The 17,339-nt window shown below is 38.3% G+C and overlaps 1 protein-coding gene across 1 annotated transcript in view; it reads right to left on the bottom strand.

Moving 5' to 3' along the window:
• EFHB (EF-hand domain family, member B) overlaps window positions 1-17,339 on the bottom strand; it is a 113,808-nt gene that overhangs the window by 63,077 nt on the left and 33,392 nt on the right. The window contains exons 3-6 of the mRNA XM_006859178.1: window positions 15,873-15,935; window positions 15,271-15,414; window positions 14,178-14,358; window positions 407-517 (exon numbers count right to left, since the gene is read on the bottom strand). Coding sequence (XP_006859240.1) covers window positions 407-517; window positions 14,178-14,358; window positions 15,271-15,414; window positions 15,873-15,935 — 499 coding nt within the window. The remainder of the gene's footprint in view (window positions 1-406; window positions 518-14,177; window positions 14,359-15,270; window positions 15,415-15,872; window positions 15,936-17,339) is intronic.

The raw sequence follows: 17,339 nt of genomic DNA, 5'->3' as shown, positions 1-17,339 counted from the left end.
TGATAGGTATCATTTTATTGGGAGCATTGTGGTTTCACAGGTTAAGCATTTGACTGCAAACTACAAGGCTAGCAGTTCGAGCCTACAAGCTGCTCTGTAGGAGAAAGATGAGGCTTTCTGCTCCTGCAAAAAGATTTAAAGCCTTGGAAACCCTGTAAGTTGAAAACGACTCCACAGCATTTAACAACAACATATCATTTACTGAGCACCTATGTTCAAGTCGGCAGTTCAAGCTCACCAGCTGCTCCTTGGAAACCCTATACAGTGTCGCTATGGATCGGATTCGATTCAACGGCACTTAACAACAACAATTATGTGCCAGGCATGTAACTATGTACATTATTCTTCTTCACAAATCTAACTGTTCCCATATACTTAGACTCATCTTACAATGGAGGATACTTACCCACATTATAATCATTGTGAGAAACAATATATAGATCATGCCCTTCTTTTCCTTCTTTAAATACTTCTTCATAAGATTTCGGTGGATTCACCACTTCTCTAGCAGAGAGGTCTGAAGGAAGAATCAATGGAAGTTACCAACTTTAAGGTATTTTTACAATGCATTTCAGTTGACTAGAATAAACAACAAATGGAATATGCTGACTATATAAGCCACAATGACACCCAGGAGATCCTGAAGCTAACATGAATGAAAAGGTATCAAAAATGACAGAAGAGCACCCAGCGACACTGTGCTAGAGACCTGATTCACTCACTAGCAAAATTCTGAAGAACATTACAAAAATGTATCCATTAACTGTTTAATTTCTCCTGAGCCACCATTTCAAGTGCAGCGAAATTCCTGATCCTAAGACTCTCTGGAAACATTTGGTTTCAGTTTGCTCCAGACTTCTCATGATAACTGAAGCAGACCTGAATCACAAATCAGTTACAGAAAAACTGATACTCTCTGGACTACACATGGAGCTAATTTTTCTACTTATACATTGGACCACACACCTTGAGTCTATTTTGATCTGAAATTCTATCTTCAAAATAGCCAAACAAAGCAGTGAAGCCACTGGAATCAGGAAGAAATTCTTCATTCTGCTAGGTTCCAAACATAGAGCTATCAGATGTTTAACAGCTATTTTCCAATGACTGAAGGCCCCATTAGGAGAATGCAAATTATTTTGTTTTCATTGTGTTGTAAACTTTCTAAATGTATTTTCCTTTCCCGTTTCATTTTTCTCTTACAACCAACACAGATGGCACCTAACAACATACATTAACATTATTCTCCTTTCTTTTTGCCTTTCTCCCCAGCATTGAGGCCGGTAAACAAATAGTTGAGAATACCAAATGATCCTGCTTAAAATTATCCTGTAAATTAGTACTTCTTTTTGATATATGAACCTATTTGTCCTATTAATACACACATACATGTTGAAGCATTCTCTCTAGTATATATTTAAAAGTACACCTAGAAAGTATGTTCCACATTACAACAAACTACTCTGAGGTAACTATGGCATAATTACTGCAAAATCATTTTGAGAAACAATATACAGACCATGCCTTTCTTTTCCTTCTTTAAATACCTCTTCATAAGATTTTGATTTACACAATAACAGTTTACACAAATAAATAATTTTCTAATATTAAGGAAAAGGGAAAAAAAAGATGCTTCATCTATTCTATAGTTAAAGTGTTTCACATTTTAATATCTCTTAGGTATCTTGCAATTGGTTATAACCTTAGAGCAGATACAATAAGGTACAATTGTAGATTTTCTATTCAAAGGGTAGAAGCATGATTTATCTTGGGGATAGATGTTCAGGAAAATAATGTAGTGGTCCTATTGGTAAATTAAGATTCATTATCTGGTACTGAGCTTTAATGGGTACAAAACATGTAAAACAAGAACTGAATTTGTTGCAAGATCAAGAAAAATGAACTGTGTGTGCTCCTTGTGTAAGCCTCTTGAAGAAAGAAGGTGAGGACCCTAGAGAAAATGACTGTTGTTATTAAACACTGTCATATCAGAACTGTAAGGCTGGGATTGGTTCGTTTTGCCCTCCAGCTAGGTTTAAAAGGAGTCATCTCAGAAGCAGAGATGGAAGCTCCTAAGACCATCAAGATTGAAGAGCATGAGTGGCATGTGAGACGTCCTGAGGCAACAGCATGGACAACAGCAGAGGCGGTGCCAGGGAAAGAGAGAACAGATTCCAGTTCTAGGCCTATGAACTGAGTAAAGCTCAGTGCCTACAGGCAGGAGACTGGCTAGCAGAATGTGCCCTTTGGGCACTCACAGCCTGGCTAAAAGAGATTTGTATCACTTGCCTAAGCAGCACAGTGGTCAAGGGACCACATGGTTGAAAGGCTGAAGACAAGAGTGAGGCATGCCAGCAATACTACAGACAAGAGGTGTTCTTGACTGGGAAACTGCTGTGTCCGAGTTAGTTTTGATCCTGAATTGTTCCTTGTTCACTTCCCTAATAAACCCCACAAACAGGAGTACTGTTATGAGTTCTGTGTGGCTGTTGTAGTAGAATATAAAACTCAGATATGAAGCAGAGAATGCTGTGGGAGGAATGGTTGGTGCCAGAATAGGGAAAAGAAGGTTGTAGAGTGGACGCATGTCTGACTTCAGCTTCATAGGGATCAGCCTTGGGCTGATTTTATGTTTTGCCAGAGGAAGTCAGACATGGTCCCCACATGGTTTTTGCATTTAGTCGTCAACAAATGGTGATGGAAAAATTGGAAATCCATTTGTAGAAAAATGAAACAAGACCCATATCTCTAACACCATATACAAAAATGACCTCAACATGGATTAAAGACCTAAATGTAAAACCTAAAACTAAACAGATCATCAATGAAAAAAACAGGGACAAAGTGAGGATCAAAAAAACACAAAATACATGGAATGAATATACTATCAAACATAACTGAAAACACACAAACAAAAGACAAAATAGATGACTGGGACCTCCTAAAGATTAGACATTTATATACATCAAAGTATTTCACAAAAGAGTTAAAAGAGAACCCACAGACTGGGAGAAATGTTTGGCAATGATATATCAGACAAATGACTGCTCTCCAAAACTGAACACTTCAGCAAGAAGAAGACAAATAATGCAATTTTTAAATGGTCAAAAGATATGAACAGAAACTTCACCAAAGAGGACATTCAGGAATCCAACAAATGTATGAAGAAATGCTCACAATCATTAACCATTCGAGGGATGCAAATCAGAACAACAATGAGATCTCTTATTCTAGCATTAATAGCAAAGTTACAATAAGAAAGAAAACAGCAAATGCTGGTGAGGGTATGGAGAAATTGGAACCTGCGTACACTACTGGTGGGGTTATAAAATGGTGCAACCTCTGTGGAAAATGGCATGGCACTTTCTCAAAAATCTGGACACATAAATTCCATATGACCCAGTAATCCTTCTACTTGCTGTATATACCCAAGAAATCAGAGCTGTGACATGACTAGATATATGCACACCCATGTTGATTGCAGTGCTATTCACAATAGCTAAAAGATGGAGACAGTCTAAAAGTTCATCAAAAGAAGAATAGTTAAAACAATCTTTGATAACTATACACAATGAAATATTACCCAACGTTGAAGAATAATGTAGAATCTGCCAAACACTTCATAACATGGGGCCTGGAGGACATTCTGCTGAATGACACTGTTGTTGTTGTTGTTGTTAAGTGCCATCAAGTCGGTTCCGACCCATAGCGACCCTGTACAGGGTTTCCAAGGGTGTAAATCTTTACGGGAGTAGAAAGCCTCATCTTTCTCCCGCGGAGCGGCTGGTAGTTTTGAACCACTGACCTTAAGGTTCGCAGCCCGATTCGTAACCACTACGCTACCAGAGCTCCTTGCTGAGTGACATTAGTCAAGCAAAAAAGACAAATACTGCATAAGGCCACCGATTTTAAAAGTTAAGAAAATATTTTCTTGCTAAATGAAACATTCAATGATAGTTATAGGATGGGTGAGGGGTGAGTGAAGAAGGGAAAAAGTGAAGAGATATAAATACTATTCCAAACAAAAGAAAATACAATGAATCAAAAAAAAAAAAATGTTTTGATTCTTCTACAGTATTCTTTATTTATAGTCCAACTTTCACATGCATGTGAGGCAACTGAAATACCAAGGCTTGGGTCAGACACACCTTAGTCCTCAAACAGATATCTTTGCTCTTGAAAATTTTAAAGAGGTCTTATGCAGCAGAGCTGCCTAAAGCAATATGCCCTTTGATTTCTTGACTGCTGCTTTCCTGAGAGTTGATTGTGGATCCAAGCAAAATGAAATCTTTGACAACTTTAATCATTTGTTCATTTATAATGATATTATTTATTCATCCAGTTGTTAGGATTTTCCTTTTCTTTACACTGAGGTGGAATCAAGGCTGAAGATTTTAGTCTTTGATCTTCATTAGTAAGTACTCTAAGTCATCTTTACTTCCAGCAAGCAAGGTTACACAATATACAAATCACAGGTTGTTAATGAGTCTTCCTCCAGTACTGATACCATGTTGTTCTTCACATAATCCAGCTTCTCAGATTATTTGTTCAGCATATAGATGAATAAATAAGGTGAAAGGACATAACCCTGGGACACACCTCTCCTGATGATTTTAAACTATTCAATATCCATTTATTCCATTTGAACGATTGCATCTTAGACTATATTATTGTTGCTCTTAGGTGCCATCAAGTCGGTACTGACTCATAGCAACCCTATATACAACAGAACGAAACATTGCCCGGTCCTGGGCCAACCTCACAATCTTTGCTAAATTTGCTGTTGCCACTCTGCCGATCCATCTCAGTCTTCCTCTTTTTCTTTGAACCTCTTCTTTATCAAACACGATATCCTTCGTCAGTGATTGGTCCCTCTTAAGAGATTAAGTCTGGCCATCCTGGCTTCCAAGGAGCACTCTGACTGTACTTCTTTCAACACAGGTATCTTTGTTCTATTGGCAATCCATAGTACTTTCAATATTCTCCTCTAACACCATAACTCAAATGCATCAATTCTTCTATGGTCTTCTTTATTCACTGTCCAACTTGCACATTCATATGAGGTTACTGAAAATACCATGGCTTGGGTCAGGCACACTTTAGTCCTCAAACTGACATCTTTGTTCTTCAACACTTTAAAGAGGTCTTGTGCAGCATATTTGACCAATGCAATAAATTGTTTGATTTCTTGACTATTGTTTCCATGAGTGTTGATGGTTGATCCAAGCAAAATGATGTCTTTGACAACTCCAATCTTTTCTCCATTTATATTTATGTTGTTTATTGGTCCATTGGTGAGGATTTTTGTTTTCTTTACATTGAGATGCAATCCATACTGAAGGTTGGGATCTTTGATCTTCATCAGTAAGTATTTTAAGTCCTCTTCACTTTCAGCAAGTAAGGTGGTATCATCTACATATCACAAGTTGTTAATGAGTCTTCACCAATTCTAATGCCACATTTTTCTTCATAAAACCCAGCTTCTTGAATTATTTGTTCAGCATAAATATTGAATAACTATGGTGGAATGATACAACCCTGGTGCAAACATTTCCTGGTTTTAAACCATTTGGTGTTGCCTTGTTCTGTTTGAACAACTGCCTCTTGGTCTATGTACAGGTTCCTCATGAGCACAATTAAATGTTTCAGAATACTCATACTTCACAGTGTTATCCAGAGCTTGTCATGATCCACATAATCAAAAGCCACTGCATGGTCAATAAAGCACAGGTAAACATCTTTCTGGTATTCTCTGCTTTCAGCCAAGATCCATCTGACGTCAGCAATGATATTCCATGTTCCACGTCCTCATCTGACTCTGGCTTGAACCTCACGAAGTTCTCTGTCAGTGTATGGTCGCAGTTGTTTTGAATTATCTTTAGTAAAATGTTACTCGCATGGAATATCAATGATTTTATCTTATGATTTCTGCATTCCATTGGGTTACATCTCTTTGGAATGGGCACAAATACCAATTTCTTCCAGTCAGTCGGCCAAGTAGTTGCTTTCCAAATTTCTTGGCATAGATAAGTGAGTACCACATCAGCTTGTTTAGATTTGTATTCCATTAATTCCTGGTGCCTTGTTCTTTGCCAGTGTCTTCAATGCACCTTGTACTTTTTACTTCAGGATTGTTTCCTCTTGATCATAGCTACCTCTTAAAATGGTTGAACAGCAACCATTTATTTTTGGTACAAAGACTGTGTATTCCTTCTATCTTCTTTTGATACTTTCTGCATTATTCAGTATTTTGCTAATAGAATCCTGCAATACCGCAAGTTGAGGTTTGAATTTTTTCTTTAGTTCCCTCAGCTTGAGAAAAGCTGAGTGTGTACTTCCTTTTTGATTTTCTAACTCCAAGTCTTTGCATATTTTGTTATAATTTTAACTTTGTCTTCTGGAGCTGACCTTTGAAATTTTCTTTTCAGCTCTTGCACCTCATTCATTGCTTCCATTTGTTTTGGCATTCTACACTGGAGAGCAAGTTTCAGAGTTTCTTCTGACACCCATTTTGGTCTTTTCCTTATTTCTTGTCTTCTCAAGGACCTTTTGCTTTCTTCTTGTATGATGTTCTTGACGTCATCCCACAACTCTTCTGGTCTTTGGTCTTTAGTATCTAATGCATCAAATCTGTTCTTCAGTAAATTCAGGTGGGATATATTCAAGATCATATTTGGTCTATGTAGAGGCTCCTAAGTGTTACAGAATAACTATTCTTCATAATGTTATGATCCACAGAGTTGAAAGCCTTTGCATAGTCAATAAAGCACAAGAAAACATTTTTCTGGTATTCTGTGCTTTCAGGCAAGATCTATCTGACATCAGGAATGAAATACCTAGTTCTATGTCCTCTTCTGAATCTGGCTTGAGTATCTGGCCATTCCCTATCAATTCCGTTGCAAGCATTTTCTAATTACCTTCAGCAAAACTTTACTTGCATGTGACATTAATGATATTGTTTGATAATTTCCACATTCTGTTGAGCCACCTCTGTTTGGAATAGGCATAAATATGGACCTCCACTCCAGTCTTTTGGCCAGGTTTCAACTGTCAAATTTTTCACATAGATGAGTGAGCATCTCCAGTGTTTCATCAGTTTGTTGAGAGATTTCAATTTGTATTCTGCCAATTTCTGGAACCTTCAGAGCAGCTTAGACATCTTCCTTTATATGTTACCTGTTGAAATGGTTCAACATCAACTATTTGTTTTTGGTACAATGACTCTGTGTAGTCCTTCCACCTCCTTTTGAGGATTTCTGCATCATTCAATATTTTTCCCATGTTGTTGTTGTTGTTGTTGAGTGCCATTGAGTCAATTCCGACCCATAGCGACCTTGTATATTCCAAGAAAAGGCTGGTGAGTTTGAACCGCCGACCTTGCAGCTCAAACCGACTTTGCAGTCCAGCACACTAACCCACAGAACCATACCAGGACTCAGTTGCTGTCAAACTGGTTCTGCCTCACAACAACATTATGTATAACAGAACAAAACAATGCCCAGTACTGCATTATCCTCACAGTTGTTGTTATACTTGAGTCCACTGCAGCTGCCATGTTGTCAATCCATTTCATTGGGAATCTTCCTCTTTTTTGCTGATCCTCCACTTTACCTAGGCTTGAAGTCCTTCTTCAGGGACTGGTCCTTCCTGATCACATGTTTGATGTATGACAGGTGAAGTATGTCATCCCAGTTTCTAAGGAACACTCTGGCTGTACGTCTTCCAACATATATCTATTTGTTCTTCTGGCAGTATATAATACATTCAATATTCTTCTATAACATGCTAATTCAAATGCATCAATTCTTCTACAACTTTCCTTATTCATTCTCCATCTTTCACATACATATGAGGCTATTGAAAATACGAAGGTGTGGTTAAGGTACACCTTAGTCCTCAAACTGACATCTTTGCTCTTAAACTCATTAAAGAGGTCTTGTGCAGAATTGCAGTACAACATTTAATTTCTTCATTGCTGCTTCCTTGAGTATTGATTGTGAATAGAAGCAACATGAAGACTTTGACAACTTCAGCATTTTCTCCATTTAGCATAGTGTTATTTATTGGTCTAGTTACGAGGATTTTTGTTTTCTGGTGCATCCCATACTGGAGGCCATGGTCTTTGATCTTCATCAGTAAGTATTTTGAGTCCTTTACAATTTCAACAAGGATGATTTTTTCATCTGCATATCCCAGGTTGCTGACGGGCCTTTCTCAAATCTTGAAGCCATATTTGTCTTCATATAACCCAACTTCTGGAATTATTTACTAAGCATAAAAATTAAATAAGTACAATGAGAGAATATATTCTTGGTGCACACATTTCCTGATTTTGAACAATTCAGTATCCCTCTGTTCTGTTCCTTCTTGGTCTATGTACAGATTACTCATGAGCAAAATGAAATATTCTGGAATACCCATTCTCTGCAATGTCATCATATGTGTTCTGATCCACACAGTTGAAAGCCTTTGCATAGTCTATAAAGCACAAGTAAACATCTTTCTGGGATTCTCTACTTCAGCCATGATCCATCTGAAGTTAGCAATTATACCCCTAGATCCATGTTCTCTTCTTAATCCAGTTTGAATTTCTGGCAGTTCCCTATTCACCTACTGTCTAAGTCTCCTTTGAATTACATTCAACAAAAGTTGATTTGTCTATTATATTAATGATTTTGCTTGATGATTTCTGCATTCTGTTGGGTCACCCTTCTTTGGAATGGGCACAAATATGGATCTCTTCCAATCAGCTGGTGAGGCAGCTGACTTCCAAATTTCTTAGCATAGATGAGTAAGCACCTCAATGCTGTATCAGTCTGTTGAAAGATTTAAATTTGTATTCTGTCAATTTCTGGAGCCTTGTTTTTTCCCTGTATCTTCAGTGCAGCTTGAACGTCTTCCTTCATTACTGTCCATTCTTAATCATATGCTACCTCTTGAAATGGTTGAACACTGGTCATTTCTTCTTGATACAGTGACTCTGTGTATACCTTCTATCTTATTGAATGATGGTTTTGAGCTTCTCTGCTGTGTCTTCCCAGAAATATAGCCAATTTGATTACTGTATATTCCATCTAGTAAGATCCATGTGTATAGTTGCTTTTATGTTGTTTAAAAATGGTATTTATAATGAATAAATCATCAGTCTTACAAGTATCTATCATGCAATCGCCAGTATCTTTTCTATCACCAGGCCACAATTTCCAATTGCCAAATCTTTCTCTTTGTTTCCAACCTCTGCAATCCAATCACCAGTAATTATCAATATGTCTTGATTGCAAATTTGACCAATTTTAGACTAAAGAAGTTGGCAGAATTCTTCAGTTTCATCAACACTGCCTTTATTGGTTGGTGTGTAAATTTGAATAATAGTAGTATTAATTGGTCTTCCTTGTAGGCATGTGGATATTATCCTATCACAAACAGCATTGTACTTCAAGATAAATCTTGAAATGTTCTTCTGGATGATGAATGCAATGTTAATCCACTTGAATGTATTGCTCCCGGCATAATAAACCATATGTGTCTCAGATTCAAAACCACTAATATCAGTCTGTGTAAGTTCACTAATGTCTAGGATATCAATCTTTATGTGTTCCTTTTCATTTTTGACAACTTCCAATTTTCCCAGATTCATATCAGTACATTCCATTTTCCAATTGTTAATGGATGTTTGCTGCTGTTTCTCCTCAATTTGAATTGTGCCCCACTAGCAAATGAAGGTCCTGAAAGTTTTACTTCATTCACATCATCATGGTCAACTTCAATGAGGCAGCTCTTCCCCAGTCATATTTTTAATATCTTTCAACCTGAGGGACTGATCTTACAGTACTATATCTGACAATTTTCTGATGTTATTCATAATGCTTTTATCTTTTGGTGTTACAGCTGACAATGTTCTGCTGAAAGTAATAATGTTTTCAATGGCTAAACATTGAGAAAGAGTGCACCTCTCTTTCTTCTTACTTTCTTAGTCTGGAAGCTCCACTAAAACCTGTCTACCATGAATGACTCTGATGTTATTAATATACTAATGGCATAGTTTCTAGTAACATGCAAGCCACCACAGTATGACAAACTAACAGACAAGTGGTGGATTTTGTTCATAAAATCCTTAAATATTTCAAAAAGAGGACTGAATATTTTCTTCAGTTCTTTCAGCATGACAAATGCTGTGTGTGTTCTTTCCTTTTGGTTTTCTAACTCCAGTTCTTTGCACATTCATTGTAATATTTTAGTCTGTCTTCTCAAGCAGCCCTTTGAAGCTTTCTGTTCAGCTGTTTTACTTTCACATTTCCTCCAGTAATTTTACCTTCTCTGTCAAGTTCTGGTATAGAGCTCCAGGTTAATGCCCTGGACTGCAATGTCGGTTTGAACTGCCAGGTCAGTGGCTCAATCTCACCTGTTGCTCCTTGGAAACCCTATACAGGGTTTATTTGAGTCAGAACTGATTCAATGACACTTAACAACAACAACAATGGTCAAGAGTGGAGTTCTGACCCCCTCAACACACAGGGTAGACTGGGATGGGCAACTTGGACATTGGCTACCCAAAATGGGGTGGGGGGGGGGAGTTACAAAGGCAAGAAGTTGACTGGCTTTACAAGCTTTCCAGAGGGAGCTTAGATCCAAGGGGTACAGAGGAAGGTAGACTCTCCACTGAGTAATATCCAATCTGTCTGGGTGATACTGATGAAAGGAAATGTGGATAGGTCTCTTGTGGTACAATAGTGAATAATTGCTATCAGGATTGTCTGTGAGGGTTAGAAATGTAAAGGTAGATGTTTTGTAGCAAAAGGAAGGGAGTGGTTGACTTTGCAGTCCAGGAATGGAGGTTCCTAGGACCATCAAGGGAGAAGAGAGGAGTGTGGGACCCTACCCAGAGAAACAGTGATGCCAAAGATGGAGGCAGAGACAATGACGTTGAGAGATGGAGTGCCTGGGAACTCTAGACCCAGAGAGGGAAAGGAGCTGTGTGCTAATGACCAGGGGGTAAGCTTGCGGGGTGACCATTTAGTTGCTTGATGATGCATGGAGGGGATTGTAACCATGGCAATGTAACAATATGTGATAGCATGAATGTAAAGGTAACATTCTTCCATGTAAACTATCACATAATTCATAATAAAACATTAAAAAAAAAGAGTGGAGTTCTGGTGTGGCACTGTGGGTTAATGCACTGTACTGCAAAGTTGGTTTGAACTACAAGGTTAGCAATTTAAGCTCACCAGCAGCTCCTCAGAAGCCCTCTATGTGTTTGCTATGAGTCAGAACTGATTCAACGGCACTTAACAATAATAATGGTCAAGAGTAAGTTTCAGAGTCTCTTCTCACATCCATTTTGGCCTTTTCTTTCTTTCCATCTTTTTAATGACCTTTTGCTTTCTTCCTATATGATATTCTTGATGTCATCCCAGAATTCTTCTGATCTTTGGTCATTAGTGTCTAACGCATCAAATCTATTCTTGAAATGAACTCTACATTCAGGTGAGATGTATTCAAGTTCATATTTTGGTTCCTGTGAATAAGATGTTGTTGTTGTTAAAAGCTGTTGAGTTGGCTCTGACTCATAGCAACCCTGTATAGGGTTCCCAAGGAGCAGCTGGTGGGTTTGAACCACCAACCTTGAAGTTAGCAGCTCAGTGTTTATCCTATAATGCCACACCAGGAGTCTGTGGACAAGATGTTGTTACTGTTAAATGCCACAGGGTCGGTTTGTACTCATAGAGATTCATTTTGACTCATAGGATTTCTGAAGAGCAAATAGAGATCTTGAACTGCCGACCTTAAAGTTCAAACCAACCCTGTGGTCCAGTGTTCATCCTACAGCACCTCACCAGAAGAGAAATATGAAGTTAGTGTAAAGGAAGGTGCCCAACAAGATGGGACTTCAGAAGAAAGGATGGTGAGTAATTCTGTTATAGACTGTTCTTTGTTGGAAGATGTGTTCTACTACCCCGCCAAATGGCACTGGAAGTCTGCCATATACATTGCCTTGTGTTTGAATAATATTCATGTATTCTGGATTTCCATAGGTGAAGTGTGGTATGTAGCATTTACCAAACTTACTTGTCCTAGGATTTACTTTATGAAACACAGTTAAGAGGTATGAGCACATAAGAAGCTCAGGTAGAGAGAACAAACAAGATGGCGGATCGGGCAGAAGTGCTGTGAGGAGCTCCGTTAGCAACAACACAGAATACCTGACCAAGCAGTCTCAGGGGATGGTGCCAGAACTCTGAACCACATACAATGGAATATTTAGAAGCATGGAAGGCTTACAGCTAGGAAAATGTAGAGCAGAATCAGGAAATCCATTGCTTTCTAGTTCAGGATGCTCAGCTGCTACAGAGGCTGCCATCTTGTGCAAGACCAAGCCGGGGGGGGGGGGGGGGGGGGGGAGTGCAGAAAGGACCACAGCAGCCATGGATATCTGACAGAACCATGGAGATAAAGGTCTGAGCATTTTTTTTTTTTTTTGTATCTGTTCATAAATCTTTCGCTGTCTTGTGCACCTCCATTCTGGTGATTACAGGGTGCCTGAGCAGCTGGACACCCTACTCCTACCCCCGATGGTTCTACTACACATGCGCTCAGATCTGTTACAAATTTAAAGTGAAAGTTTCCACTTAAAACTAAACGGCAGTGCAAAATGGCCATAGCTGTCCCTGAACTATTTATCACGAGGTAAAAGGCCTGAACAGGCAGACTAAAAAGGAAATAGGCTGAAAATTAAATCCTGACTCCCATTGACCTGAAGATAAGAGAGAAAAGAAGAAGGGATTGTTGTTCCAAAGTGTGGTGAAACCTGGAGACACTTGAGCCTATAGACAAGGACATAGCTACAGACAGCTAGAGCTGAGAGTGAAGCGTCCAGCTGATATGAAATGAGGGGAAATGCACAAGAACACCCAAACTTGCAGACAGTACCCATTTGACCTGGCCTCTATGGCTAGATAATCAGAACTCAACTAGAGAAAGATTACCAAAGACATTTTTTTTTTTATAAAGGAAACAAGGGTAAATTGCTACAATTTGATGAACCTGACCTATACTCATGGAGGTAGTAACTCTAAATACCAACAGAAAAGAAAGGAGTCTTCACATCAAGGATCAATGCTACTCCCTCTGTATACAGGGTAGATAGGAACGGGCAACTTAGACATTGGCTACCTAAAATGAGGGGGCAATAAAGGCACGAAGTGATTGGCTTACAAAGTTTCAAGAGGGAGTATAGTTTAAGAGTGTAGGGGGGAAGAAAGAGTCCCCACTGAGTAGTTTACATCTTGTCTAGATGGATCTCATGAAAAGAGATGAGGATAAGCTTCTTATGATTCAATAGCGAATAATTGTCATCATGACTAATCGTGACTGTCACAATTGTAAAAAAGGTAGAAGTTTTTAAACAAAAGGACCCTAGGACCATCAAGAGAGAAGAGCACAAGCAGAATGCGGGACCTTATCCAGAGAGGCAGTGACACCAGAGACAGAGGCAGAGATGGGGGCATGCAGAGGGGGAGTGGCTGAGGACTCTAGATTCATGGAAAGAATGGGAATAAGAGCTGGTGGCCAGGAGGCTGGCTTGCAAAATGTGCCCTTTAGAGGTGTAAATTATTATATATGCCTGAGTGGTTTTGTTTTGCTTTTTGTTTTTTTTAAAAAAAGCTAAAATGAATAGAGAGAAATACTGTTAAGTGATGGTACATGGAGGGGATTATAATCATTGTAATGAAACAAGGTATATGATTTGTTGAATGTAAAATTGATGATCTGCCCTGTAAACTTTCACTCAATCCACAATAAAAACCTTAAAATAAAAAAATAAAAAAAAACAGAAAAAAGAAGCTTTGGTAGAAATAAAACATATAGTGGATGACCAGGAAGGAACTGAAATCCTCACAGTTAGCCCCAAAATCATTGTTCTGAGTTTCTCCAATATATATGCCATCTCCTGTATACTCAATTTGTGCTGCATAGTTTTTACCATCTGGAAACACATAAACTCTAAGGGTTCTGATTCTTAACTGTCTTGCCATGATTCTAACTTTTATTCTTGAATTATTGTTTACAGTTGTCTACAGAACTCTCCAAATACTATACCAGTAGAATATTTAATTCCATTTTCCAAAAAGATTTTCTTTACCACCCCCACTCACCACCCCTTATATTTTTACTACCTCTGATGATTTTTCTCCCAAAGGTCGTATTGATTATATCCATTCCTTTAGGTAATCCTGGTGTTTGATCATGACATTTTCCTAATGGAGCTCGTTGATTGCTAAAATATATAGATTCTTTTTTATCTTTAAATTTTTGTTGAAATGTGGTGATAGGTGGTGGATTTATCAATGTACTTGCCTAAAGAAATCATAAAAAGCATACATTTAAAAACAACATCAAAAATATAAGACTCTGAAAACTGTAACCCCAGTAAGAAACCAAGGAGAGAAGAATATATGATTGTGGGGAAATATTTCATCAGTATAGTGACCTTTTCTCACCCCAAAATGATATGTCAGCACTGGGGCTATGAAACTTATACATCCATCAACCTAAACATGTGCTTTCAATAGGTTCAAAGTTTATGATAGGCTATCTTAGGTTACTCAACCCAGAAAAGTCAGAATAACAAGAGTAAGAACCACTTGGTTTCCACAGATTCACTCCAAATATATAGATAGGGTTTTCTGAATCTAGATTTTTCATGCAATCAATAGTAGATAGTACCCTGACTATACCATTACAAGTATATACAGATAACCACACTTAGTATTCTTTAGGTAAGAGTCTTCTTTGATGTCTAACATAGCCTGACATCATCTCTCCATACTGTGAGAAAACGGAATGCAAGTTGTCTGTTATCTTGGTGGTGGTGGTGATTGTGTGCCATGGAGTCAGTTTCAACTCATAGTGACCCTGTATAGGGTTTCTGAGGCTGTAGATCTTTATGGGAGCAGAAAGCCTCATCTTTCTCTAACAGAACCACCGGCAGTTTCAAACTGCTGACCTTGAGGTTAGTAGTACAACTCCTAACTGCTATGCTAGGTAGGGAAAATACACAGTTTGTAATTTCAAACATTGGCTCATTACACTTTTCTCCTTGGATATTTTTCGCTACTCAAGACTGACATTTTTAGAAGACAAATGGAGGAAAGACTATTAAAGAGAAAGGTGGGAAGGAGATGAGACTCACCATCATCTCATTTGCGCATTTTCACCTTGGCAAATTAATCATGTACAGGGGGAGGGAGTAAAAGAAAAAGAAGTTACCGATATTGAGCTTGTAGATGTTATGCCATGTGTCAAATTAGGTGCAATTTGCGGATCATTTGCTCTGCCATAAAATACTCTTTCCACTCCAGCAGGTGGATATCTGAAGTTGAAAAACTTTTTTGCTTCAGGTGGAGTAATGAGCTACAACGTGGCAAGAAAATTGTTAGAAGATTACTTAGATGAATAACAGTTCTAAAAATATTAACAGGACTGATCTATAACAATCAAGAAAAACCCTTAATTGTATGTGTGTGGTAATTGCGTGGGGCACTATAGCTCCTAATAATAGTTTCCTAAAATGCATTTTTTTGTGGAAATCAACAGCATATTTTAAAAGCTTTATTTAGAAAATCACCAGGAAGTTTCCAGGTTAGAAAGCATGCCTCAAGGACTATTTCCTGCTGAAAGAAATTTAATCACTTTTTTGTAGAGCTGGAAAATTCTAAGTTTGGCATTTATACTCCCTTAAACAAAAGTAACAGAAGGACTCAAAATGCACTAAATCCAAATTGGACATGTTATAAATTTAAACAGTTTTCATAAGGAAAATTTTTATGGTTTACTATCTTAACATTCACACGCTTAATGAAAATACTTACCCGGGGAAGTTTTTCAGTTAAGCAACTTGCAACTCTGTATCCAACTGGAGTAACTTTTCCTGCCTAAGATAAAAGGCAATAGTTGATCATTGTAGAGTAGTGCAGTTATTTTCAAGAAACGAAATTTGTATTTTGAAGAGTAGAATTTATTTCAAACTTGGCCTATCCTTCTAATGCTACACATTTCTTTCAATTACCTAACAAGCAAAAAAATTTAAATCAGTTGTTAGTTACCATTGAATCAACTAGATTCCAAGTCACAGTGAGTCCAAGTGCACAGAGAACAACTAACTGCTCTGGAGGTTTCAAGGCTTTGACCTTTTGGAAACGGTTCACCACCAGACTTGGCTTCCAAAGCGCCTGTGGTGCTGTCATTGTTAAATGTTGTCAAGTCAGTTCTGACTCATAGCAACCCTGTATAGGGCTGCCAAGTAATGGCTAGTGGGTTTGAACCTCCAACCTTGCGTGTAACAGTCCAGTGCTTACCCTACAACACTACACCAGGACTCACATCACCAACCTTTCAGCTACTAGAGCAGTGATTAACTGCTTGTACTATTTTTAAGTAAGACTATATAGCAAATATAAAGCAATCCTGACTGTATGATAGAAATAGGAAATGATTAATACACATGTTACAGTGCTAGCACGGGCAGTGACCCCTCCAATTACAGAATCTCTGTGACATGCTGAAGAGATTCAACTTTCAGAAACATTATTGCCACAGTTCACGTCTACTGCTTGTTCTTCATCACTGGTAAAATGGGAGCTGTGTTGTAGGCAAGCCCAAGATAAAGTATTAAGTATGACAGAAAATGTGTGTGGTATGTGTGTGTGTGTTTACACCAACCCAGTATCTTTTGACATTTGCAAATATCTCACTCCTAGCCAAGCTCCTGCAATGATTGGCCTGAAATCTTAGTTGTCTTTCTCCACTTAATTCTAACTTAGGTCTCATTTGCCCTTCCTTTTCCTAAAGCCAACATCTAACTTTTCATTCCCTGTCGTGCACGTCTTATCTATTTCCCCTTGTCAGCTGATAGTTTTACAACACATACATTTCTTATTGTTGTTGTTGTTATGTGCTGTGGAGTCGGTTCCAACTCATAGCGACCCTGAACAGGGTTTCTGAGGCTGTACATCTTTACAGGAGCAGAAAGCCTCATCTTTCTCCCATGGAACAGCTGATAGTTTCGAACTGCTGACCTTGCGGTTCGCAGCCCGATTCGTAACCACTACGGTACCAGAGTGAAAAAAAAATTATGAAAGTAACTTTCCATAAAGAGAGTTCTCAGTCCCTACAGGATGAGATTGATTAACGTAGAGCCTGGATAGACAGGGTGATCAACAGATTAGATAAGTGGGTGGATGGATATCAAGACAGATAGATGACATGAACAGGTGGGTGGGTGTTGAGTTTTTTTTTTTTTTTTCTTAAATGTTTTATTGTGGATTATGTGATAGTTT

Source organism: Chrysochloris asiatica, unplaced genomic scaffold, assembly GCF_000296735.1.
Source record: "Chrysochloris asiatica unplaced genomic scaffold, ChrAsi1.0 scaffold00030, whole genome shotgun sequence".
Classification (NCBI taxonomy): Eukaryota; Metazoa; Chordata; class Mammalia; order Afrosoricida; family Chrysochloridae; genus Chrysochloris; species Chrysochloris asiatica.
The sequence above is the reverse complement of the archived record's forward strand: the minus strand, read 5'-3'. Positions and strand labels throughout refer to the sequence as shown.